The sequence below is a fragment of the Diceros bicornis genome, chromosome 7 (genome assembly GCF_020826845.1).
Source record: "Diceros bicornis minor isolate mBicDic1 chromosome 7, mDicBic1.mat.cur, whole genome shotgun sequence".
NCBI lineage: Eukaryota > Metazoa > Chordata > Mammalia > Perissodactyla > Rhinocerotidae > Diceros > Diceros bicornis.
This window is the reverse complement of record NC_080746.1, coordinates 12954730-12980703: the sequence shown is the minus strand read 5'-3', so window position 1 is coordinate 12980703 and position 25974 is coordinate 12954730. Positions and strand designations below refer to the sequence as shown.

Genomic DNA, 25974 nt, shown 5'->3' with positions numbered 1-25974 from the left:
TGAATTTCCATTTTCTAGAACCTACTTGATTTATTTGCAAATATAAACTAAAGATACATTGTTCTTTTTTTAGAAAACACTTCACACTGTTGACTACTATGAACTTCAATTAAAATTTGTAATGTATTTTGCATGTGCTTTACTAACCCACATCCACCATCTTTGAATTCTATAGAGAGCACATACAAATATATCATTATAAAAAAAGTTCAGCGTAAGTGACACCTAGTGTTTGTCTTCACAAATCCTTCTCATATTTTGGGAGCATAAATCGTTTTCTGACCTCCACCACTTCAACCATGAAGTCCAAATTTCATAGACCAATCATAGTCCACTGCTCGCCTGGTCACAGTGGTGGAATACATGACCTAATTTTAAGCCATTATATTACGGCCCCTGAGATTATCCAAATTAGAACATGGGAGGATGGTTCCTTGGTCTGGAAAAGATGCTGAGATATAAGCATGATGTCTGCCAGAGGTTACGTTCCTGCTTTCTGGGGTAGTAGGCCTGGGTGAAGGGAGTGGGGACATTCTGAGCAACAAATCTCAGGGGGAATGATACTGTACTTACTCAGTCCTTCAGATATTTTGAGTTGGGATTCTAGTAAGAAAAATAGCTCAGACTAATGTAACTACTTTTCGCAGACTTATGAATCTTATGTTTATTAATTATAGAAAGCATACAACACTATTACTTATTCTGAGTGATATGAAAACATTATGACAATATATACATATAGAATATGTGAGAAAGAAAAGAGTCCTCAGAAATAACAATAGTAATGTTCCTTCTACTGACTTAAAAAATGAAAAATTGATGTTTTCTCTTAAAAAATTAGGATGTATCTTAATTATAAGGTTTGAAGTCTATAATTTCTTCTCTGGTCAAAACCACTGATTGTCCCAGAATAGCAGGAGTAACATCAGAGATTCCTGCATTTAAGAATCTCCTTTGATGAGGGATAAAATAATAATCTCTACAAAATTATTTTCCCCCTCATACACACGCACATATACACATGTGCATACACTCAAATACACCACACACACACACTCATGAGTACACTTATTTTATGTTTTTAAACCTAGAACCTGCTGAGAGGATAATGGATACTGGAAATCATTCCACAGTGACTGAGTTCATCCTCGCTGGGCTAACAGAACAGCCAGAACTCCAGCTGCCTCTCTTCCTCCTCTTCCTAGGAATCTATGTGGTCACGGTGGTGGGGAACCTGGGCATGATCACACTGATCGGGCTCAGCTCTCACCTGCACATGCCCATGTACTGTTTCCTCAGCAGCTTGTCCTTCATTGATTTGTGTCATTCCACGGTCATTATCCCCAAAATGCTGGCAAACTTTGTGACACAGAAGAACATCATTTCCTACCCTGAATGCATGACTCAGCTCTATTTCTTCATCATTTTTGCCATTGCGGAGTGTCACATGTTGGCTGCAATGGCATACGACCGCTATGTTGCCATTTGTAACCCCTTGCTTTACAATGTCATCATGTCTTATCGCATCTGCCTCTGGCTCACAGTGGGAGTTTATATTTTGGGTATCGTTGGATCTACAGTCCATACCAGCTTTATGTTGAGACTCTTTTTCTGCAAGACCAATGTAATTAACCATTATTTCTGTGATCTCTTTCCACTGTTGGAGCTATCCTGTTCCAGCATCTACATCAGTGAATTACTGGTTCTAGTCCTGAGTGCATTTAACATTCTGACTCCTGCCTTAACTATCCTTACCTCCTATATCTTCATCCTCTCCAGCATCCTCCAAATCCACTCCATTGAGGGCAGGTCCAAAGCTTTCAGCACATGCAGTTCCCACATCTCAGCTGTTGCTATTTTCTTTGGATCTGCAGCATTCATGTACCTGCAGCCATCATCTGTGAGCTCCATGGATCAAGGGAAAGTTTCCTCTGTGTTTTATTCCATCATTGTGCCCCTGCTGAACCCTCTGATCTACACTCTGCGGAATAAGGATGTCAAATTTGCCCTGAAAAAAATTCTGAACAGTACAAAATGTTCATGAATAGAATGATGATCTCATACGAGAAGCAAGCCTTTGGTTTGCTGAGATATGTGATGTATTAGATTTATTATTCAAATTTTTAGAAATTCAGTGACACTTTCCCATATAATATATCTCCAAAATGCCCCTCCAGACCATCCTGCTCTGTCACACTCGGACGTGAATCAACCCTTTGTCCAGTGTATCCGTGCTGTACTATATAGGAAAAAACATAGCATAATTAGGGTTTGGTACTATCTATGGTTTAAGGCATCCACCGGGGTTCTTAGAACATATCCGCCACAAATAAGGAGGGACTACTATACATCATTATAAACTAGGATTTATACTAGAAACGCAAGGTTGGTTTAACATTAAAAAATCAGTCAATGTAATTCAGCATATATACAGGCTAAAAAAGAAAAATCCACATGATTATCCAAATAGATGTAGAGAAACTATTTTACAAAACCCAATAGACATTAGTGATGCAAATTCTTAGGAAATAAGGAATAGATGAACTTTCCTTAACCTATAAAAAGGCATGTACTAAGATCTATGGCTAAGGTCATACTTCATGGTGAAACTGAATATTTCCTGGGTCAGTTTTTGATTTACAATCTCTCAGTTCCAACTTCACCCTTTTTGCTGCCTCTGTGATAATGAAGTTGAACATTGTGAACTACTTTTTCTTTGTCCTCTGGTAAGGTGTTAACTCTTGTCAATAGTGAGCACTTGAGGAGGAAGAGGGCTTTTCTTCCTAGTTTCTGGTTTGGTCCTCTTGTCAAGAATCTACAGATTTTTTTTTTCTATTGCTTGCTCTCTCATGGTTTCTCAAGTACTAGGTTTCTGCAGTGTGGGACTTTTCTCCAGCATTTGGCCACCAGTCAATTTCTACAGCCCTCAACTGAGGCAGTGGTGGCAATGCCAGGAGTCTCAGAAAAAACCTGCGACCCAACCCAGATCACTGTTCCCCACACCTTCTCCTCAGCTTGAGGGCATGCATGTACTCTGAGGGTCTCACATGGCAGACCATCTAGCAAGCTGGATTTTCAGTCTTTATCTCATGCAGCCAGCCCAGAACCACCTCAGCCCAAGATGAACATGAGATTGCACTAGACTCAGCCCAGGTAGGGGAGGACTCTTCCTTGAGTGTTCTATATCACCCTAGATAGAGTATTGCTTCTTGTATCTGCTACTCCTATATTCTTTAGAAATCTCTTAAACTCTCAAGAGCTAAATTCCTGTTACTCTAATCCCCATTAAAAATATTTCTATTAAACTCTCCCTATTCAAATCACTGTGTGGTTCCTATCTCTTGACTAGTACATTTTCCACCTAATATCAAGAACAAAGCGAAGACGTTTGCTCTCATCATTTCTGTTTAATATTGTGTTGAAAATTTGGTCAGAGTAAAAAGTCAAGGAAAAGAAATAAAAGGCATCCACATTGGAAGGGAAGAAATAATAGTCTTTATTTGCAGATGATATAATCTTTTATGTGTAAAATCCTATGGAATCTACCAAGAAGTTACTAAAAATAAAAAGCAAATTTAACAAGGTTTCCATTGTTCTGTGTATATAACAACTATACCATAAAGTACAAGTGTGTGTGAGGGGGGCATTGACCTATAACGTTTAATATTTCTATATTTTATGTGAAGTAGTACCTTACTAACTGTAAGAGGACTTTGAATATTTAAGGATGTATATCATCCTGTCAATATTAAGGGCAAAAATTTGCTCTTGCCCCTTTGCAGTCAATCCCTAAACACCCCGGCCCAGGTAATGAATCTGTTTTCTGTTGCTACGTGTTTGTTTTGTCTTTTCTAGGATTTTGTATGAAGGAAATCTATAATATATACTCTTTGGTGTTTGGATTCTTTCGCTTAACATAATGCTTTGACATTCATCCATGTTTTGGTGTATATTTGAAGTTCTTTTCTTTTTATTGTTAAGAAATATACCATCTCATGGATATAACACAATTTATTTATTCAATTGTTGATGAATATTTCAGCGTTTCCAGTTTTTTTACTATTCTGAATAAAACTGCCATGCACATTCGTGTACTAGTCTTTGTGTAGACATGTGTTTTCATTTTTTGGGGGGAGGTAAAGAATACAGGAGTGATGTTGTATCCTATATAAATATATATTTAACTTTATAAGAAACAGCCTAAGTGTTTTCCAAAGTGGTCATGCCATTTACATTCCCACTAACAATGTATGAGATTTCCATTTGCATGCTAACAGGTGGAATTATTTATCTAAATTCCTTAATATAATGCTTTGCATACTGTAGGTGCTCACAAATGTCAGTATGGTTTATGATAATAGCATATTTTAACTTATGTGTATAATACATTATTTTATATCTCTGTTATATGTAAGGGTACAAAAATCTCTCTCTCTGACTCTGTCTTTCTCTCTTTATATATATTTGTTCTCTCCTGAATCTGTACATATATCCTGACAGAATTGAAACAATGGCTTCTATGAGTCTTAATAATTTTCATTATTGTATACTCATTTATGGAAAGGCCTGTTTATACCCTTCATCTTTGTGTCCTTAATCAAGCTCCAACCCTCTTTCTCAGTTCTTTTATTCAGTACACTGAAGTAATAGTCAATCATAGTCTGCTCACCTATAAGCAAGCATTCGAGATACCCAATATTCTCCTGTAATCATCTTAGAATCCTGCAGCCACTGCAATTCCAAAGGTAAATGAAGTTTTATGATGTGTGCACATGGGGGACCCTACTTGAATCTGAAAGAATTATAGTGGAAGAGATTCAAAATAAGAGATCATCTATAACCTTGTTTCTCAGAGAGGTCCATATACTAGAAACATGGGCAAAATCTGAGAGTTTGTTAAAAGCGCATAATCTTAAGCCATATACCAGATTTACTAAACCAGACTCTGCATTTGAATAAGATCCTCAGTTTATTCCGTAAACAGTAAAGTTTGAGAAATTTTAAAAAATGTAGATATCTGACCTCAGATCTTAAGATTTTGACTTAATTGATATAGGGTGCAGCCTGGATTTTGAGATTTAAAGAAACTCCCTTGGTGATTTTAAGTATGCAGCCATAATTGAGAAACACTTATGTAATCCAACTATAAACTCCTTTAAATAGAATTGAACCTAATACATTTAATGATGTTTTATAAGAGCTCCCCTAATGTGACCGTCTAATGTTCATTGAATCATACTACAATCTAAGACTGCTTACCATCATTCCAACTTTGGAAAAAAAAGTGAAAATATATAAGAAAGAAGGAATATGGAACATTGGTGCCAAATAACAAAATATTTTCTTTAAATATACAATTTATCAAGTAGAATTATTATTAGTGAGGGCCTCAAGAAAGCAAACATTGCACATATGTTCTCAATTATATATAAATTTGACTTTGAATCAAGTAAGTATATTGCCTATTTATACATAAAACAAACATATTTTCATAAAAGAAAAAAATGGTTACTTCATTATTTTAAAATTTCTAGGCCTATTAACAGTAAAATAACTTGTCAGGATGTGCCCTGGTCCTCTAAAACCTGCTATTCACAGTGTAAACTGTAAACCAATAGCTCTGCCTAGGGGCTTGTAAGAAATGTAGAATCTGAAATCCCACTCAGAGCTGCTGGTTTAGAATCTGCATTAAAAAAAAATCCGCAAGTGATCCTGTGAACAAATCTTTATCACTCACTGATAAAATCAGGATAGACAAAGAATCCCTCTTGAATGAAAAAGTTAAACAACTGGGAGATATAAACAGCAATTGCTTCTTTTCTCAAGAGTTTGTTCCCTGAGAAATGGAAATCTTTGGAGAGTTTTGTCTCCACATTATTTGGTGTCTGGCATATCTAAATCAAGGACACACCTTCACAGCAATCAGAACCGCTCAGGGGACCATGAAATGCGAGAATGTTTGCTACCCTGAAGGTGGAGAAACACTAAGTCTTACAATTGGAGATGCTGACCTGTGATACAGACCAACTTCAAAAGTGGCTCTGAGACCCAGGGCTGTGCCTGCCTTCTCAGCTCGAAGGATAGCAGAATGCTGGATACCTAGGACTCCCAACACCAACGTTAGCACTATTGTCCTCTGAGTCAAAGAGAGCAAGTAGCCAATAAAATTTGGCATTGAGTTTTCCAGGAAGAGGAAAGGTGAGGGTGTTTATTTCACACTTGTGATTTGAGAGTATTAAGTCTGGAGTAATCACCTTGGGAATTCAGGCAAATATTCCTCAATATAATCATTCACTCATTTAAATATTCATTTTTTCATAAAATAGGTTTTTTAACTTCTTACAATGTGATAGATGTGTGTTACTTACTTGGGATACAGGGAAGACTATGTCTGATATGGTCCACTATCTGGCTTATACTGTAGCTCAAGTCTGAAAATGTGCTGTTTAGAAATGACAGTTTTCTGAGCATGTAGTAAAAAGGTCCAATCAATGACAAGGAATTGGAGAATGTTTTCATGATGATATCAATTTTAAATGAGATTTTTTTTGTTGTTTTTTTGTGAGGAAGATCAGCCCTGAGCTAACATCCATGCCAATCCTCATCTTTTTGCTGAGGAAGACCAGCCCTGAGCTAACATCTATTGCCAATCCTCCTCCTTCTTTTTCCCCAAAGCCCCAGTAGATAGTTGTATGTCATAGTTGCACATCCTTCCAGTTGCTGTATGTGGGATGCCACCTCAGCATGGCCAGACAAGCGGTGTGTTGGTGTGCGCCCGGGATCCGAACCCAGGCCACCAGTAGCAGAGTGCACGTGCTTAACCGCTAAGCCACGGGGCCAGCCCCTTAAATGAGATTTGAAAAGAAAAAATATTTACCAGACAACAGAGATAAATAGGTTTGGTAAAACTACTATTGGATGTGAAAAGATGAGCAAATAAAAATGCAGTTAGCTGAGAAAATGTGACATATTCCAGAAATTGAAAAGTTTTTGAACTTGAAAGGAAAGTTTATGAAACTGAAAAGAACCAAATGTGAAGTAAGTCTGGAGGACGGCAAGAGGTAGTGTGAATAAAGATATTTATAATTTATCTTAAAAGCAATGAAGAAAATCCTTTCTCAGTGTCCCTGGAATTAAATCATCATCTGATTAACAGTTGAGTGTGTTCAGTGATTAGGAATAAGCAGCTCAGTCCATTTCTAAGAACTCAAATTGTTAGAATATGTTTCCTTGTTCCTAGTAAAGTGTATATTCTAAGAGCTTTCAAACACCATGCATAAAATAACTCTTTCTCCCTTTAGATTCCCTTCAGATATATGATGATACTTGCTAATTATCCCATTACCTTCAAATATTTTCAAAGTTCTTCATAGTTTTTATTTGTCTTTCATCTTGTCAATGTCTCTCATTATAAAGAATACTTATAACTAAACACAAAACTACAGATGTAATTTAAGTGGAGCACAGGGCTTCCTAACCTCATGGCACACATAGAAAATACTAATATTTGTGTGATGCAGCAGGGTTAGTGGAGCCAACTGCTGGTGGCCAGTGGTGACCAGCAGGGAGTCTATGGAGCCACAGGCTCAACCCCACTCCATCAAGGGCTAAGAAGACCAAGACCTCAGCACCCTTAGGATCCATTCATGGCATTCTATTTCCATGGAACTCGAGTTGAGAAGCTATGTTTTGGATCTTGTGGGGATTATTACCAATCATACTCTACACCCAATTCTTAATGGTCTAGGTTATGTATAATATGAGGGAAACCTCTATTTTTAATTGATCCTTGTGTGAATAGGGGATAACAACTTGTTCATAAGCAAATATGTTATCGAGAACCTCAGAGGTGGATCCTATGGAGATTAGGTTAGGGCAAATAAATAATGGTGAAGGCATTTTGAAAAAATACAAATTCTAGGGTTTTCAGTTCCCTAGTACTGAATCCATTAGGGGACCTATTCAAGTTTTTATGCTTCTCTGAGTTCATTTCAATTTTACTTTTATATTATGCTTTATTATGATGAATATTAGCCCTCTTTAATATCAAGTCTTGAATTTCATGAAAGCAGTAACTGTTTTATTGTGATTTTTATATTCTAGCCCAGAGCTCATTGTGTGGTATGTTGCTATCTCAGTAATTTTTGCAAAATAATAGAGGAGAGAGAGCCAGAAGGAGGAAGGGAAAAAAGGCTGAAAAGGAGGAAAAGGAAGAAGGGAGGAAAAGAAAGGACAAGAAGATAAAAGAAAAGAAAAAGAGAGAATCTCTCAAGTTCTCCACCTGAAGCATGTCACTACACTGACTTTGTGTCCCTTAATCAAATAGTTCTCAAACCTGATTAATCGTCAGAATTACACTAGTAGTTCTGTTGGCTTGTTTTAAATTATTTTAATTTTGGAAAGTTCAGATCTTTAAAACCCTCAAAGATTCTGATTCACTAATTCTGGTGTTGGGATAGAAGATCTGTAATAAAACTTTTTCCAGATGAGTTGACAGAATTTTGGCAGTTAATGAATTAAAAATTTTGAGAATATTTTTTAAGATACAAAAGCAACTAAGAAAATAATTTTTTTAAAAAATACAAGGATCAAATATTAGAGTGAAAAAGAAGGTGGTAGTAATCATTTAACTAAAGTAACTGCATATGTAATATTATAGAAGTTGAGATAATGTTCAAAGTTGATAATTGAGAAAATAACAAGATGTGTGAATTTTTTAGAGCTGTGGAGGTAGAACTTTCAGAAGAAGAACTAGAAACAGAAACTGTTTAGCAGAGCTATTCTGCAGAGATTAATTTCTCCCTCAAGTAAAAGACTAAGAGTATAGGGAGGATGATTCAGGAACTTTTGTTTTTTGTTATAATCACGTTTACATTTTTACATTCATCATTTTTGTAAATACTGTAATCTTCCTAGGTGGTTCTGATGATCAACCATACTGAAATCCCTGAATTAATAAACACTCTTTATGCTTCAATATATTCTTCTACATTTAACTGTAAAGCAATCTGCCCAGATAGGCAGAAGTCTATCTTACCCACAAGCATATTATGAGAGCCTGTGCCACTTGCCAGCATGAAATGACAATGAGCTATGTCTACATCACGTTTATGTTGAGCAACTGAAATGTTGGCCGTGATATAAAATTCTTCCCATTGAAACCGATTGGATCCTAGAAAGGAAGGCATTTCCTAATCCTATACGTGGATTTTAAATGGACACAGATATAAGGAGAATAAAGCATGAAGATCAACACTTTACAGTATCTACCTTTTTTCCAGATTTCAATACTGTAAGCTCTTGAGAATCATACTTTCCAGGATAGATCTTCCAGCTGAGCTGATATTTTTCATAAGTTTTAAGAGATCACCAAATACTGCCAAATGATCCCTTAAGTACTTTTTTAATGTTGTCTTAAGGTATTGGTTTTCTGAGTTTAGATACTATAACCAGGGCTCATTTGGAGGCAAGAAAAACCAGAGATTAGCTGGGGCCTGAAGCAAGACAGACTCTCCAAATGTGAATAGTCCCTAAGGGGAAAGGACTCGTAGGAAAAGGAAAAGTAGATTACATCTTATTTTATGCAAATCTCAAAATTAACAGATGTTGAAATCTAGGAAGACATACAGATTGTCTTAGGTTAATAAATCTTGAATTCTTGGTAAATGCCACAGAGATCAGGCTGAGCATAAGAACTAAGGAACGTGGCTGTAGAACAAGAAAGAAACATGAAAAAAGAAATCTGGTATTCAATAAACCTGGCCAGGGAGTGTTGAGTCGGTAGCATCTATAATTTAGATACAGGACTTCATTCTCTAAAAAGATTGGAGATAGGAAAATGGTGAAAATGATAAAGATGAAAAATGATAAGGTGTTGTAATTGTACTGAGTTAGTATAAATAGAGGAGGAGTATTTCATTAAAGTAGAGTAGTGTTTTGAAAACTTCCACAGATAATGAAGAAAATGTTAACTCCTTCCGTAGGTTCTATTATTCATGGGCTTTGGGAAACATTAACTGTCCACTTGGCGTAATCCAGCTTCCTTAAAGGTAGTTGTGCTTTCTATTAAGACAAGATAGAGCGAAGAGGTTGAGGATCTATTAAAACCAGCTTTCCAATGACAGAGGTTTCCAACGGCAACAGTTTTAAGGTGGCAGGGTGCAAAGACCCGAAGTGGATAAAGGCATTTCTATAGAATAAATACATACAATGTGGTCACAATGTAAGGAGCATGGACACCTGTATGGTCAAACGATAATGATAAAGTGTTGTGAGAATGTTTTTGAAGCTATGGAAGCAACAAAGAAAGGAAATAAAATAGAATATACTATGAAATATTGGAATAAGGGGAACGATGTTAGTACTGGTTTAACTAAAGTAATTCCACATTTAATATAATAGAAAGTTGAGACAATGTTCAAAGATTGTAGTTCTAGGGGCTATGTGGCATAGGGATTAAGTTCGCTCGCTCTGCTTCAATGGCCCCGGGTTTGCAGGTTCAGATCCCAGGCGCAAACCTATGCATCGCCTATCAGGCCATGGTGTGGCGGCATCCGATATAAAATAGAGAAATATGGGCACGGATGTTAGCCCAGGGCCAATCTTTCTCAGCAAAAAAGAGGAGGATTGGTAACAGATGTTAGCTCAGGGCTAATCTTCCTCAAAAAAAAAAAATTTATAATTCTAGTAATAGCAATATGAACAAATTATTTCAAGATGTGAAGGTAACCCTCAGAGGAACTGGAAACAAAAAGTGTTTATGTATCAGAGCTATTATTCAGAAATTATGTTGTCTCTGGGGTAAAAGACTAAGACTAGTAAAAGCTTAAGGAGTGATTCATGTGGACATCCTGTTGATTTCTGCCATTCATTAAAACAGTGCTCCCCTCACTGCAAAGCAAGATCACATTTCCCATTAATCAAATAACTGCATATGTGTGTGAATATGTTTGGATTTTATATTTTGCTCTACTGGTTTATGCTTGCACCGGTATCACATTGTCTTAATGTCTTAAAATATGCCAACACCATTGATATCTGATAACGTAATTTGTAGAACTTTGTGTTTCTTCAAGATTGTTGTGGTTATTTTTGGCCCTATGAATTGCAATGTGAAATTCAAGGCAATCCACAAAAAATATTAGGGCAATTTTCATTTGGATTATATTGAACCTACAGACGAATCTAGGCCGACTTGACATTTGTACAATATTGAGTTTTCTAATCCATGAACATGGCATAACTCTTTTTATTAAGATTTTCTTAAATTTCTCTCAATAATATTTTATAGTTTTCAGTATATAGACATTGTACATATTTTGTTACATTTATTTCTAGGTATTTGATGCTAAATTATTGCTATTTTAAGTAATATGATTTTTTAAAACTTTTATTTGTACTTGTTGCATCTTACAAAATAACACCTTTTAATATCAGGACACAGAAAGATCAAAAGGAGGAAGATTAAAAGTGATACATCATGAAAACGCTAACCAAAAAATATTTTGATATATTAATATCGTGTAGAAACTATAAGCATCATCCATTACTAGATATTAGGGAAACGTTTCATAAAGATAGAATTGAAGTCTAAGAGAGATCTCAGAACCCTAAACCTCTATATGATCCAAAGTATACACCCAAATTTTTAAAGTAAAAATGTTTATGAAATAAAGAAAAAATTGACAAATCAAAAATTTGTGGGAGACTTTAATATTTGTAATTCTTTCAATAGCTGTTAAAACAGCAGGCCAAAAAAAAAAAAATCATTGTAAGTATAAAAGATGAAAAGTATAGTTAATGAGTTGCAATTATTGAAGTATATAGACCACACAGCTCTGCACAAATAGGCAATATATTTTTTCTAGCGCATTTGGAATATTTACAAAAATTTACAAAATGTTGTGTGATAAAAAAACTTCAATAGATTTCAAAGAATTAAAAAATTCAGAGTATCTTTATTGATCACAAATAATTTAAGACAGATATTTAGAAAAAGAGATACTTTTAAAAATCGCAATTTTCTGACAAGTTAATAGTACTCTTCTAAATATTCCACGGAACACAAAAATCAAAGAAAAATCATAAAATATTTTAAACTGAATCATAGTGTTAATTTAACATGTTAAAACTTGTGAGATACAGATAAAGCAGCAACTGGAGGGAAACTTATATCTTATGTGTACATATTAGAAAAGAAGGATGATTGAAGATCAATAGTTTGAGCTTCCATTTCAAGAATTTAGGAAAACAGGAAACCACCCTCTCCCCAAATATGTATAAAGACTATAACAATTAAGTTATTAGGATTATTTTAAATAAAAAACACGAAACATAAAATCAACATGACCTAAGTTTATCATTAAATTGATTAATATAATTAACAAACTTCTGTCATGAGTGGGCAAGACAAAGAGAGAAGAATCACAAATTACTAACTTTAGGAATGAAGAAATAGAAAGCACTGCATAGCCTATTGACAAGAGATTTTCACATATTGAGATATATGGGGTAACTATTTGGGTTCAAAACTGATTCGGCTTGAACTAAAAAGCCTGACTTACGGCCTATCAAACATACATTGTACATCTGCTTAATCATTAAAGTAAAGAATGCACTCTCTTAAGATGAAAATGCATACTTCCCATCCTACACCCTATTGGTAACACCCTATTGGTAACGCCCAGATTAGTCCCTTTCCTGACATCAGGGTCATGTTGACCTGCCAATTTGTAACTGAATACCTTTTGAAATTTTGATGAAAATGTATCCTGGGTGTGTTTAACGTATGTTCTTCATTCTAAAAAGATATAAGACTGTACAGAAACCCATGCTTCTCTGGAACACCTTCTAAGGCCTTCCCGGGTTATAATCCTCACTCTGGCTCAAGTAAACTCACCTTATTTTTCTTATGTATAGGATGGTTATTGGTTCTTTTGCATTGACACTATATACATAGAAAGGTAAAAGAGAAGAGTATACAAAACATCTGATAATTTCAAAATGGATGAACGCCTTGAAATTTCAATTAAGGAAAATTGAAACAAAAGACAAAAATTTGAATAATTGACAGTTATTAAGGAAATTCAATTTGTTACTGAAAACCTGAACATGAAGAACACCAGGGGTCTAGACTATTTCACTGGTGAATACTTCAAAACTTTAAGGTAGTTTTACACAAACTACGCCAGCAGTAGAAAGAGAGGGAAGATTTTCTATATCTCTTCTGAGGCCAGCAGGTTTTGAAACAAAATTCTGACCAAAACATTACAAAAAAGAAAAATTAGAAATCAATCTCACTTATGACGATTTAAATATTAGCAATTTAAATCCAGTCAAACACACACACATGCACATACTCACAAACACCATGAGAACAGAGAAATTACAGAGAGAAAATAAATTTATTTCAGATATGCACAAAGTTTTCATATTCTAAAATCAAATATGACCTTTTAAAATTATTTTTAAATATCCAACCTTATATCTATAGTTTTTATTTATTAATTAATTTCTGACTTTTTGTCTTTATTACTTTGATTTTTCTACCTACTTAATCGTGTCACCTATGCGTAAGTTTTATTAATTCCTTTTCAATCTTTATTACTTTATTTTTTTGCATGCCTTATTGAATTTGCTAGAATATTCAGTAAAATGATGAATAGGAATGGAGATATCAAGCAAATATCTTTGTCTCCTTTCCATTACAGGGGAAAGTTTTCCATATTTCACTACTAAGTTTGTTGTTTGCTTTACATGCTTTTCAAACAGCTTTAAGAACTTATTATCTAATCTGAGTTTTCTAAGAGGTTATTTTATTTTATTTTTACTGTTGAATGTTGCCTCTTTTTCTATATTTTAGGAGAAAACTTTTAAGATTGGTGTTTTTACTTTCTTAAATGTAAAGACCAGGGAAAACATCTGGTAAGGTATTGTAACTTGTGTTATGAACCAGGATAAAATAATTCTGTAAGAGTTCTATGTGCCCTTAAAAAGAATATGTGTTATTTAGTTGCTGCATGCCATAAGATTATACATATACATACATATATTCAAATTTATGAATCTTGTTCAGATCTTCTTTATCCTTGCTGATTCTTTATTAGATTTTCTGTTTTAAAATTAATATTATTAATTTATTTTATCATATATTTTATTTTATTAAGATTATACTAAGATATAATTTTATCAAGATTAAATAAAAAATGAATATACCCATTCTAAGAATAAAATTCACTTACATGAGTTTCTACAAATGCATACACTCTGAACTGGTGAAACCAAAACCAACAATCATTGACAATGATATGACACATTTTTATCATCCTAAAAGTTTCTCTTATGTCCTTTCCCAGTCATTCTCCCACGTCCCACTGTAGTCAGCCACTGACCACATTTCCATCACTATAAATTAGTTCTGCTTTTCTAGAACTTTATATAAATGGAATTGTACAATGTGCCCTCTTTAAGTCTGGCCCCGTTTACTCAACCTGATGTTTTCAAGATTAATCTGTGTGGTTATATGCATCTGTGATTTATTACTTTTTATTGGTGAGCAGTATTCCACTCCTTGTATATACCACGATTTATTTATCTTTTTATTGGTTCAATATTTGGGTTGTTTCCCGTTTTTGGTTGTAACAGAGTTTTCATGTACATTTTTGTACAAGTCATTGTATAGACATATGTCTACATTTCTCATGGGTCATCACTGAGGAATAGAATTGTTAGGTTATATTGTAGGTGTATGATTGACTTTCTAGAAATTGCCAAACAGTTTTCCAAAATAGTTGGACAATTTTACACCCTTCCTCACCAGCTGTGTCTGGGAGATTTAGTTGCTCCATATCCTCTCAACACTTTGGTATTGCAAGTTTTTGGCATTTCAATGTAGATGTGTAGTGGTGTGTCATGGTTTTAATTTAGTTTTCATTTCCCTGATGAAGAATGATTTTAGTGTGTTTTCATGTGCTTATTAACTATTCCTTTATCTTCTTCTGTGATATACCTATTCAAATAGTTTTATTTTTTAATTTGCTAGATTGTCTTCATATTATTGTCTTGTCAGTATTTATATATATTGAATAAAAGTCCACAGTTTGTGGCTTGCTTTTCATTTTCTAATACTTCCTTTAGAAGAATAGTTTTTAATTTGATAAAAAATAATTTATAATATTGTATAATTTGTGTGTGTGTCCTATGACTATTCCAATGTGTTGAAGATTTTCTTTCATGTTTTTTCCAGAAGTTTAATGGTTTAGCCTTTATGCTTAGATTTGAGATTCAAGTTTATTTTTGTTTAACTGTGAGGTCGAATATTTTAGATTTTCTGTTTATTTTTTATATTATTCAAGTGGAATTCATTTTGAATTTTACTTTGATGTATATAATGATAAAATAATCTATTTAGTGCTTAGCAGAAAAGGGGACTGCATTTATGATTCTATATCCCTTAATTTTGCAACTGTTTTGCATACCCTTTTAACCAATGAACGATAAAAGAGGTGAAAGGAAAAGTTTAAACGTTGTAATTACTGTTTCTGTATTTTGAAGCGTGTAATTATCCATTATTTTCTAAATGATAGCATGCTGTAAGTTGTAAGTAACAAAAACAACAGCAATTGTTATTATTTTCAGAGCACTAACCTATGCTAACTAGATAATGAGGTTATTTTACTTGTTCAAGGTTATTAGCTAATAAATGATGGGTCAGCGTATAAACAGAGGCACTTGGACTTGAAGGCCTACTCACTTAGCTACTGCTCCTAGTTCTTCCCTCAAATGAAGGCAGAATATTTGTTCCAGGGGCCACAAACTGGCTAACAGAGCATCAATCCAGCTAGCACAACTGCCCAATGAATGTTGTTTGTATAGTTTTATTTCAACAATAATATTAAAAATTTGAAGGTTTTATGTAGAAACTCAAATTTTATGATTTTTGTAAAAATAAATCCAAAGACTCAGTAATAATGTGCCTCTTTTCACCCCTGGAGGAATTAGCTGCTGGTTAGTAAAGGATACTGCACTTAAACAGGATTTAATCTCTCTACTTTGTTGCTCAGCTAGCTTCTCTCATAATCAATATGTCCTCTAAGTTTTTACATGTGTGAACCTTACTTTAGGAAAAATTGGCTAAAAAAATTGAAATGTTCAGAATAGGAGGTAGCCACTCCAAAAATATAAAATGATCATCAATATGGCTGAAATATTTTCATATGAAATAATTTTATATATTTGATATTAAGGTATAAAACTATTGAAGATAAATGTTTATTAGGTAAATTTATTTATAGTTAAAATTATTATACAAGAACCAAGGGGATATAAGCCAGTAATTTTTTATATGACATCTTTTAGGAAGTAAAGAATAACAAGAAAATGTCTCCAAAAACTGTGCCTTTCTCTCTCCCATTCAGAAACTCCCCAGAGGAAAATGGCAGCAGGAAATCATTCCACAGTGACTGAGTTCATCCTCGCTGGGCTAACAGAACAACCAGAACTCCAGCTGCCCCTCTTCCTCCTCTTCCTGGGAATCTATGTGGTCACGGTGGTGGGGAACCTGGGCATGATCACACTGATTGGGCTCAGTTCTCCCCTGCACACCCCCATGTACTATTTCCTCAGCAGCTTGTCCTTCATTGATCTCTGCCATTCCACGGTCATTACCCCCAAAATGCTGGTGAACTTTATGACAGAGAAGAACATCATCTCCTACCCTGAATGCATGACTCAGCTCTATTTCTTCCTCGTGTTTGCTATCTCAGAATGTTACATGTTAGCTGCAATGGCATATGACCGCTATGTTGCCATCTGTAGCCCCTTGCTTTATAATGTCATCATGTCTCATCAGACCTGTTTCTCCCACATTTGGGGAGTGTATATTATAGGCCTGATTTGTGCACTTACTCATACAGGCTGCATGTTTAGGATTCATTTCTGCAAATTTGACGTGATCAACCATTATTTCTGTGATCTTCTTCCCCTCCTAAAGCTCTCCTGCTCTAGTACCTATGTCAACGAATTACTGATTCTATGTGTTGGTACATTTAACATCTTTGCTCCTTGCCTGACCATCCTTAGCTCCTACATCTTCATCATTGCCACCATCCTCCGCATTCGCTCTACTGAGGGCAGGTCAAAAACCTTCAGCACTTGCAGTTCCCACATGTTGGCGGTTGTGGTCTTTTTTGGATCTGCTGCATTCATGTACCTGCAGCCATCATCAGTTAGCTCCATGGACCAAGGAAAAATGTCCTCTGTGTTTTATACTATCGTTGTGCCCATGCTGAACCCCCTGATCTATAGCCTGAGGAATAAAGATGTCAATGTTGCTCTGCAGAAAATGCTAAAAGGAGGAATATTCTACTGATCAGAAATAATATGGGAATAATTTGTTAGATACAAGTTATCAACTATTACATTGTATGAATTGATCTGTTTTATTTTAGTCCATCTGTCAACATTTTCCTTCATTTCATGGGATTCTACTGATATTATTTCTTGTATCCATGGTGTGTTTAATAGTCACTCTCTCTCTTTTTTTCTGTTACAAGTATCATTGAGATACAGTTTAGAAGAAATACTAAGAATGACCTGGATACATGGACCCAATAATGCCATCAGTATTACTTCCTCCTCTTGTCTTCCATATAATTGATAAAACACAACCTCAACCATAATGAAAATACCATCTTCCAACAGTGATTACCTACCTCCTTTATTCTAATCAGTCAAGAAACAACATAAATCATAGCAATATGATGACTATAATTTCTAGATTTTTGTATAACTCTAGCCTGGAAAAATCTTTTTTCTGTCCTAATTCTCCATGTACTTTATTTATCTGTTTTATTTCTTCTTACTTCAGAAACCTAATCAGAACTTAGAATCTGAACTAAAGACCATCATGTGTTGTGATTGTGCTCAATCCAAAATACCCCTGACTTGTCATTTATTTTTCTATTTTGGACTTGCTTGCTTATTGTCCAAATCTGTGATGGACTGTAATCTCCATGAAGGTAGCCCCCTATGCATGTATTTCACTGCTGTATCTGCGGAATGTAGTACAATTGCTGCCACCTACAAGGTCCTTGATAATTTTCTTTTTAATTATTTCCTCTTCTAAAGTGTTTATAGGAAAACTGTATGTATCGCATACAAGTTCATACATTAATTTCTAAGTTAGCTACAGATACTTTTGTTGTTGTTCAAATCAATTAAGTTTATGTTTGGAGAATCCTCCAAAGATCTGCAAGCTCTTTGGTGACGGCTTGACTTATTTCTATACAAAAATTTAGGAATATTACTCCTGAGCTCCTTCTGTGTCAAGCCCCAGTACAGGTGTAATATCTTGTGAATACCTGATTTATTAAGTCATTAAATCTTGTCAACAACTAAGGGGTCTCTGAATATGACTTATTTTTTTTTATTACAAGGCATGCAGCAATGGGGGTTTAAAAATAATAACTATATTTGATATCTGATGCATCAACGTATCAAATATGATGGTAGAGTGATATCTAGAACCCAAACAACTTAGTGTAGACCACCATGGTTTTCTATACTCTGGGCAAAAAATAACTTCACCTATGCCGGCGTTGAGAAAATTCTTTACTATGCAGATATTGAGTGAATTTTATTACATGTAAAATATACTTCAACAAAATTGATAAAAAGAGAGAGAGAGCATGAAAGAGGTAAATACAGTAACCTATATTGCTGCAGCCAGAGGGAATATTTTATTTGTGTCTTTTTAAAGGGGCTAAGTTATTTGGTCAGATGCATTTTATGCAGCCTAATTTATCTATATATGTTACTTCCAGACTCCTGGTTTTCCAAACTGTAATTTGCCCAGGTCTTTAGCTGGAGGGAAGGTAGGTGAATGAGCCATAGCTCTATAGTACTATCCTCTGGGAACTCTAAAACTGAGTCATCACATATCCAATTGAGCATACCAAGTAGGCTTAAGCCTCCTTGCCTGAGCAAGATCTCAATCAGTCATGGGCTTTATTAATCAGAGCCTAAGAAGACCCTGATGTCAATCCATTTCTTCCACCTTAAACTGAGTTAAAAGATTTCTCTAAGATAAACCAAGCTGTTGGCTTATTTATTATTACCAGTGTACTTTAGGATAATCAGTGAAAAATTTGCCCGAGTCTGATTTAGAAAAATACATCTCTAAAGGCTATAAGGCCTTAAAGTTATTTCCTCAGAAAACTTATCTGTGAAACTTCACATAAATTACTTTTCATGTCAACTCTCTATTCTCTCTCAGAAAAACTAGCCTTTTTTCTTCTTAGCTGGTAGTGCTGATGGTAATTATATGATACTTCGAATGCTTATTCATTTCCTTGCTCTTGCCTTAGTGAATATAAGCTCCAGTAGGGCAGAGCATACACACTCAAATACTCATTGATGATTGTACCGGACACCTCTGGTTTCCCATGTCACATTCTCTCAGACCACCTCTCATTTCAGCAGCAGACACATTATTTAGTTCTATGCAAGCTGAAACTCAGCTTGCATTAGGGGCGGTTCCCTTCAAATCTGCACCATGATCTTGCAGTTTAACTCTGGAGCCTTCTCTGTGACTTCAGGTGTCCACTTGACCTATGTACAAGTCAGCCCAGAGAGTTCTTGCCTTTGGGTAATCTGTATCTAATGATATGGGAGACTATAAATGCTGCATCTTCCTGCCCCTCTCGGCAGCCTTTGTGGGAAAGAGTATGTACACTCCTTATGAAGGGGTAGCAAAATTGAGCCCCTTTGCCCAGAGCGCACCTCAATACTACGCTCCAATATTGGATTTTCCTTAATTCCATTTTGACCCAAATTAGTAAATATTTCTTTAAAATAAAAAAAAATTAAAACTCTACGTCTAACAATGATTTAAAGCATTTCAAACTGAGTTCAGTTAAAGAAATTTATTGCAATTATTGTCTCAAATTGATATAACATTTAATATTTTGAATAAAAACTTAAATATAATTTTGATTTCCAAACAAAGCAATTTAGTCATTACATAGGACCAAAATACTCTCTATAACAACAAATTTCCATTGTTCCTCAACATTTCTTTACTTTTAGAAGGAAAAAAAATCATCTCTCCTTATTAGAATTGTTAGGAACTCTTCATGAGTTTACAGCAATATCTATCAGATGCTTTCTTATTACCACTTTATAAATTTATTTTAATATTTAAATACAGTCAGAAGAGGTCAATGAAAACAATCTTTGAAAGATTACATGGTGTATTAATTTCCCAAGGCTGTCCTAACAAACTACCACAAACTGGATAGCTTTAAACAACCAATTTATTGTCTCAGTTCTCAAAGCTAGAAGTCTGAAATCAAGGTGTCAGCACTGTTGGTTCTTTCTGAAAGCTCTAAGAAAGAATCTGTTTCATAGTTCTTTCCTCGCTTCTGGTGACGGCCAGCAATCCTTGGCATTCCTTGGCTTGTAGATGCATTATTCCAATCTCTGCCTCTGTCTTCACATGGTATTCTTCCTGTGTGTCTCTGTGTCCAAATTTCCCTCTTTTTTGTAAGGATGCAATTCATATTGGATTAAGACCCACCCTACGGACCTCATCTAAAATTGATTACATCGACAAAGATTCTACTTCAAAATAAGATCCCATTCACAGATATTGACGGTGAGGACTTCAACATATTTTGGAGGGGAAAAAGTTCAAGCTGCAACATATAATACAAAATTATTTTCTCTAATTTTATATTCTTTCCCCATGGAAAACACTTTAGAAAATTTTCTTATTCTGTGTCTTCAACATGTCCTGAAATTTTGAATTTTTGAAATGGCTGAGCGTGAAACTCTCTGGAGCTCTAATCATATCAGTCACATCCTCATTTCCAGCCCATAATCTAACAGGACAAATCTTTCAAAGTTAAGTGACAATATTAAACACTTGGGAAACCAATAGAGATAAAGGGAAACTTTAATCGTTTTTTTTTTCCCCAAGAGTGCACGAGGTTCCCTTTTCTCCACACATTTTCCAATACTTATTTGTTGTCTTTTTCATAATAACCATTCTAACAGGTGTGAAGGGGTATCTTATTGTGATTTTGATCTGCATTCCCTGATGATGAGTGATGTTGAGCATCTTTTCATGTACTTGGCCATTTCCATGTCTTTGTTGGAAAAATGCCTATTCAGATCCATTGCTCATTTTTTAATAAGACTATTTTTTTGCTATTGAGTTGTATGTGTTCTTTATATATTTTAGATATTAACCCCTTATCAGATATATGATTTGAAATGTTTTCTTCCATTTAGTAAGGTGCCTTTGCCTTTGGTGTCAAGTCCAAAAAATCATCACCAAGAACAATGTCAAGGAGCTTACTGCCTACGTTTTTTCTAGGAGTTTTATGGCTTCAGGACTTATGTCCAAGTTTTTAATCCATTTTGAGTTAGCTTTTGTGTATGGTGTAAAACAGTGGTCTTATGCACGTAGCTGTCCAGGTTTCTCAACACAGTTTATAGAAGAGGCTGTCCTTTCTCCATTGTATATTCTTGGCTCATTTCCTTGTCGTAAAGTTATTAACCACATATGCATGAGTTTATTTATGGGTTCTCTAATCTATTCCATTGATCTATGTGTCTGTTTTTATGCCATTACCATGCTGTTTTGATTACTATAGCTTTGAAATATAATTTGAAATCAGGAAGTGTGAAGTCTCTGGCTTTGTTATTCCTTCTCAAGATTGCTCTGGTTAGTGGGGTCTTTTGTGGTTCCCTGCAAATTTAGGATTGTTTATTTTATTTCTGTGAAAATGCCATTGAAATTTTGATAGGTTGCATTGAATGTGTACATTGCTTTGGCTAGTATGGACATTTTAACAACAGTAATTATTCTTATCCATGACCATGGGATATATTTCCATTTCTTTCTTTCTTCTTCAATTTCTTTCATTAATATCTTATAGTTTCCAATACATAGGACTTTAACCTCCTTGGTTAAATTTATTCCTAGATATTTTATTCTTTTTGTTGTAATTGTAAGTAGGATTATTTTCTTAATTTCTCCTTATGATAGTTCACTATTAATGTACACAAATGCAACAAATTTTTGTGTATTGATTTTGTGCCCTGCAACTTTACTTGGTTTTTTAATTCTAACATTATTTTGATGGAGTCTTTAGGGTTTTCTATATATATCATGTGCAAATAGTGAGTTTTACTTCTTCCTTTCCAATTTGGATGCCTTTTATTTCTTTTTCCTGCCTAATTGCTCTTGCTAGGACTTCCAATACTATGTTGAATAAATGCGGTGAGAGTAGGTATCTTTGTCTTATTCCTGATCTCAGAGGAAAAGCTCTCTGCTTTTCACTGTTGAGTATAATGTTAGTTGTTATATCCTCTTGTTGGATTGCCCCTTTTATCATTATGTGATTACTTTCTTTGTCTCTTATTACAGCCTTTGTCTTAAAGGCTATTTTCTCTGATATAAGCATAGCTACCCTAGCTTTCTTTTGGTTTCTATTTGCATAGAATATCTTTTTCTCATTCCTTAACTTTCAGCCTGTGTGTGCCCTTACACCTGAAATGAGTCTCTTATAGGCAGCATATATGTAGGTCTTGCTTTATTTATTTTTCCAATCTATTCAGCCACTTAGTGTCTTTCAATTGGAGAATTTGGTCCTTTTACACTTAAAGTAATTATTGATGGGTATATACTTATTGAAATTTTGTTCATTGTTTTCTGGCTGTTTTGTACTTCCCCTGTTTCCTTCTTTTTTTCTTGCTCTTTTCCTTTGTGATTTGATGATTTTCTGTAGTGATGTGCTTAGATTCTTTCTCTTTGTTTTTTATGTATCTACTATAGGTTTTTTTTTAGTGGCTATCATTAGGCTTACATAAAACGTCATATATTTATAACAATCTATTTTAAGTTGATAATAACTTAAGTTTAAACTCACTCTAAAGATTTACATTTTTTTCATGCCTGTGTTTACACAGGTGATATCATGCTGTGAATTCAAAAATGATATCACAATTTACGTCTTTTTATCTTGTGTAACTGTAACAAATTATTTTATAGCTATTTTTACTTTGTGTTTTAACCTTCATACTAGCTTTATATGTGATTAACCCACCAAATTTACAAATTAGATTATTCTGAATTTTACTATGTTTTTATCCTTTTCAGTGAGATTTATAATTTATTTACATTTCTATATTTCTCGTAAGCCCAGTTTAGTGGTGATAAACTCCTTTAGCTTTTACTTGTCTGGAAAACTATCTCTCCTTCAATTCTGAAGAACAACTTTATTGGGTAGAATATTCTTAGTTGGAAGTATTTTTTTTTTTCTTTCAGCCCTTTGTATACATCGTGCCACTCGCTTCTGGTCTGCAAAATTTCTGCTTAAAAATATGCTGATAGTCTTATGGGAGTTCCCTTGCTCGCTGGGAAGTCTTATAGGGTTTTATCACTTGCTGCTTTTAAGATTCTCTCCTTGTCTTTAACATTTGACACTCTAATCACAATGTGTCGTATATTGGTCCTTTTGTCTTCATCTTATCTGGTGCTCTCTCTGGACTTCCTGGATCTGGATGTCTGTTTCCTTACCCAGATTAGGGAAGTTTTCAGACATTCTTTCTTCAAATAAGTTTTCTGCCGCTTTCTCTCCCTCTTCTCCTTCTGGGATCCCTATAATGTGAAGGTTGGTCCTCTTGATGTTGTCCCATAAGTCCCTTAAGCTATCTTCACCATTTTTTGTTCTTTTTGCTTCACTGATTGGGTGAGTTTCACTGGTCTGTCGTTGAGTTTACTGATACTTTCTTCTGCTTTATCTAGTCTACTGTTGAACCACTCGAGTGTATTTTTCAGTTCAGGAATTGCATTCTTCAGCTTTGTGACTTCTATTTGGTACTGTTTAATATTTTCAATCTTTTTAAAAAAGTTCTCACTTTGTTCATCCATTCTTTGTATCTCACTGAACATCTTTATCACCATTATTATGAACTCTTTATCAGGTAAATCACTTATTTCTGTTTCATCAGGGTCATTTTCTAAGTTTTTATCTTGTTCTTTTATTTGGAACATATTTCTTTGTTTCTTCATTGTCTTTGACTCTGTGTTGGTTTCTATGCCTTAAATAAAATAGCCACCTCTCCCCTTCTTGAAGGAGTGGCTACATGTAGGAAATGAAACTTATTGTACAACCCTGCCTGAGCTCTTTGTTGTCTCTCATACCTTTGTGATTGTCCCAGCAAGCTACTTTATTTTTAGTGGCATCCAGTATTTGAGAATGTGCTAAGACCTGTCAGTGTCCCTAAGGGGAGGATCTCCATCAAGACTCTGATTCAGGCTGATTGAAAGTTAGACCCTCCAGTAGCAGCTTTTAATTATGCTAATGTATATAGTCCTGTGGGACCCCAAGTGTAAATCCCACTGGCCACCAGAGCCAGGTGATCTACAGGTGTCCCCTGAGCATCAGCAGCAAAAATCAAGGAACAAGACTAGTGTGCAAGCTCTTCTTCAGGAGATACTGGTGACCTGGAGTAAGGCAGAGGGAGAGCACAAAGATGGTGTCCACCAGACGCTACTTCTGGAGAGCACTTCAGTAGGCCTCTAGATGTGTGCCAAACCAGAAGCTTTCCCCTCAGGCTTAAAGCACCAAGACAAGCAAATAGGTCTCTTTCACAGAAAGACTGGGGGAATGTTTCAGTCTGCAGTTTGTGCTGCATCGTTGGGTTGGTAGCTAGCTAAGTAATGTGTCTCTGATTGTTATAGTTCTATGGGACTCAGGAACACAAGCTCCAGTGGAAACCAGAGTCAGTTGGTCAAAGGGAATCCCTGGGTGGCACCCACAAAAACCAAGATACTAGGCATAAAAGCAGGGCACCAGACATTTGTACAAGCTCCCCTCCAGGATATACTGGTGTTCTGGAGTAAAGCAGAGGGAGAACATAAAGATAACACCCGCCCACACAAGGTCTCCAGAAAGGATTACAGTCAGCCTTTACCTGTGTGTTTAATTAGAAGCCTGCCCCTGAGGCTGAAGTTATACAGATAAGCTAATAGACTTCTTTCACAAAAAGACTGGATGCCTTATTATGTTGCCTCTCTGCTGTGCCGTGGAGGTGGTAGCCATTTAAGAACAATTTCTCCATTGGTTATAGTCCTTTGGGACCCATAAGCATGATTCCAGCTGACCACCAAAGACAGGTGACCTAAATGTGTCCCTTGGGTGGCATCCACAAAAACTGGGTGCCAGACAAGGACAGAAGCTCCTTTCTAAGACCTGGAGTAAGGCAAAGGAGAGTGCAAAGATGGTGTTCATCAGTCTTTGTCCCTAGAGATCCCCCTCAGTATGCTCCTGGATGTGTGCCAAACCAGAAGCTTGACCCTCAGTCTGAAGCACCAGGACAAGCAAATAGGCCTCTTTTGCAGAAACATCAGGGGTGTGTTTCAGTCTTCTGTCTATACTGCATCCTGGGGATGGCAGCCAGCCAGGAACTGTCTTTCTACTTGTTACAGTCCGATGAGAAGCAGGAATGCAAGCCCTATTTGACACCAGAGCCAAGCTATCAAGGGGTGCCACTGGGCAGCAGCCACAAAACTCAGAGCACCAGATGTAAAAACTGGGGCATCAAACAGTCTAAAAGCTCCCCTTTGGGAGATACTGGTGCTCTGGAGTATGGCAAAGGTGAATTGGGGCGGGGAGATAGTAGCTGTTCTCTGAGCTCTCTGGAGAGGATTACAGGTGGCCCTTAGTGTATATTTATTTAGAATACTGCCCCTCAGGCCTCAGCTATGAGATAAGCTAATAGGCTTCTTGCACAGAAATACTAGGCCCCTCAGTCTGCTGCCTCTTACAGAGCCCTGTGGTTGGTAGTGGGTTAAGAACCGTTTCTTGGTTGGTTAGAGTCCTATAGGACCTGCAAGCATAAGCCTGGATGATCACCAGAGCAGGGACATCTCTATGTCCCCTGGGTAACAGCCACAAAGATTGG

At 35.5% G+C, this 25974-nt stretch overlaps 2 protein-coding genes across 2 annotated transcripts; both read left to right on the top strand.

Moving 5' to 3' along the window:
• Positions 1-1075: 1075 nt before the first annotated feature.
• LOC131408333 (putative olfactory receptor 8G3) lies at positions 1076-2044 on the top strand. Its single transcript, XM_058544950.1, has one exon. It carries the CDS (start codon positions 1076-1078, stop codon positions 2042-2044), a length of 969 nt encoding a protein of 322 aa, XP_058400933.1.
• Positions 2045-16368: 14324 nt separating this feature from the next.
• Positions 16369-17368, top strand: LOC131408181 (olfactory receptor 8G1). Its single transcript, XM_058544725.1, has one exon. It carries the CDS (start codon positions 16433-16435, stop codon positions 17366-17368), a length of 936 nt encoding a protein of 311 aa, XP_058400708.1. The 5' UTR covers positions 16369-16432.
• The last annotated feature ends 8606 nt before the right edge of the window (positions 17369-25974 follow it).

Coding starts and splice junctions, on each gene's coding strand:
- LOC131408333 (XM_058544950.1), top strand. CDS start 1,076: ATGTTTTTAAACCTAGAACCTGCTGAGAGGATAATGGATACTGGAAAT.
- LOC131408181 (XM_058544725.1), top strand. CDS start 16,433: ATGGCAGCAGGAAATCATTCCACAGTGACTGAGTTCATCCTCGCTGGG.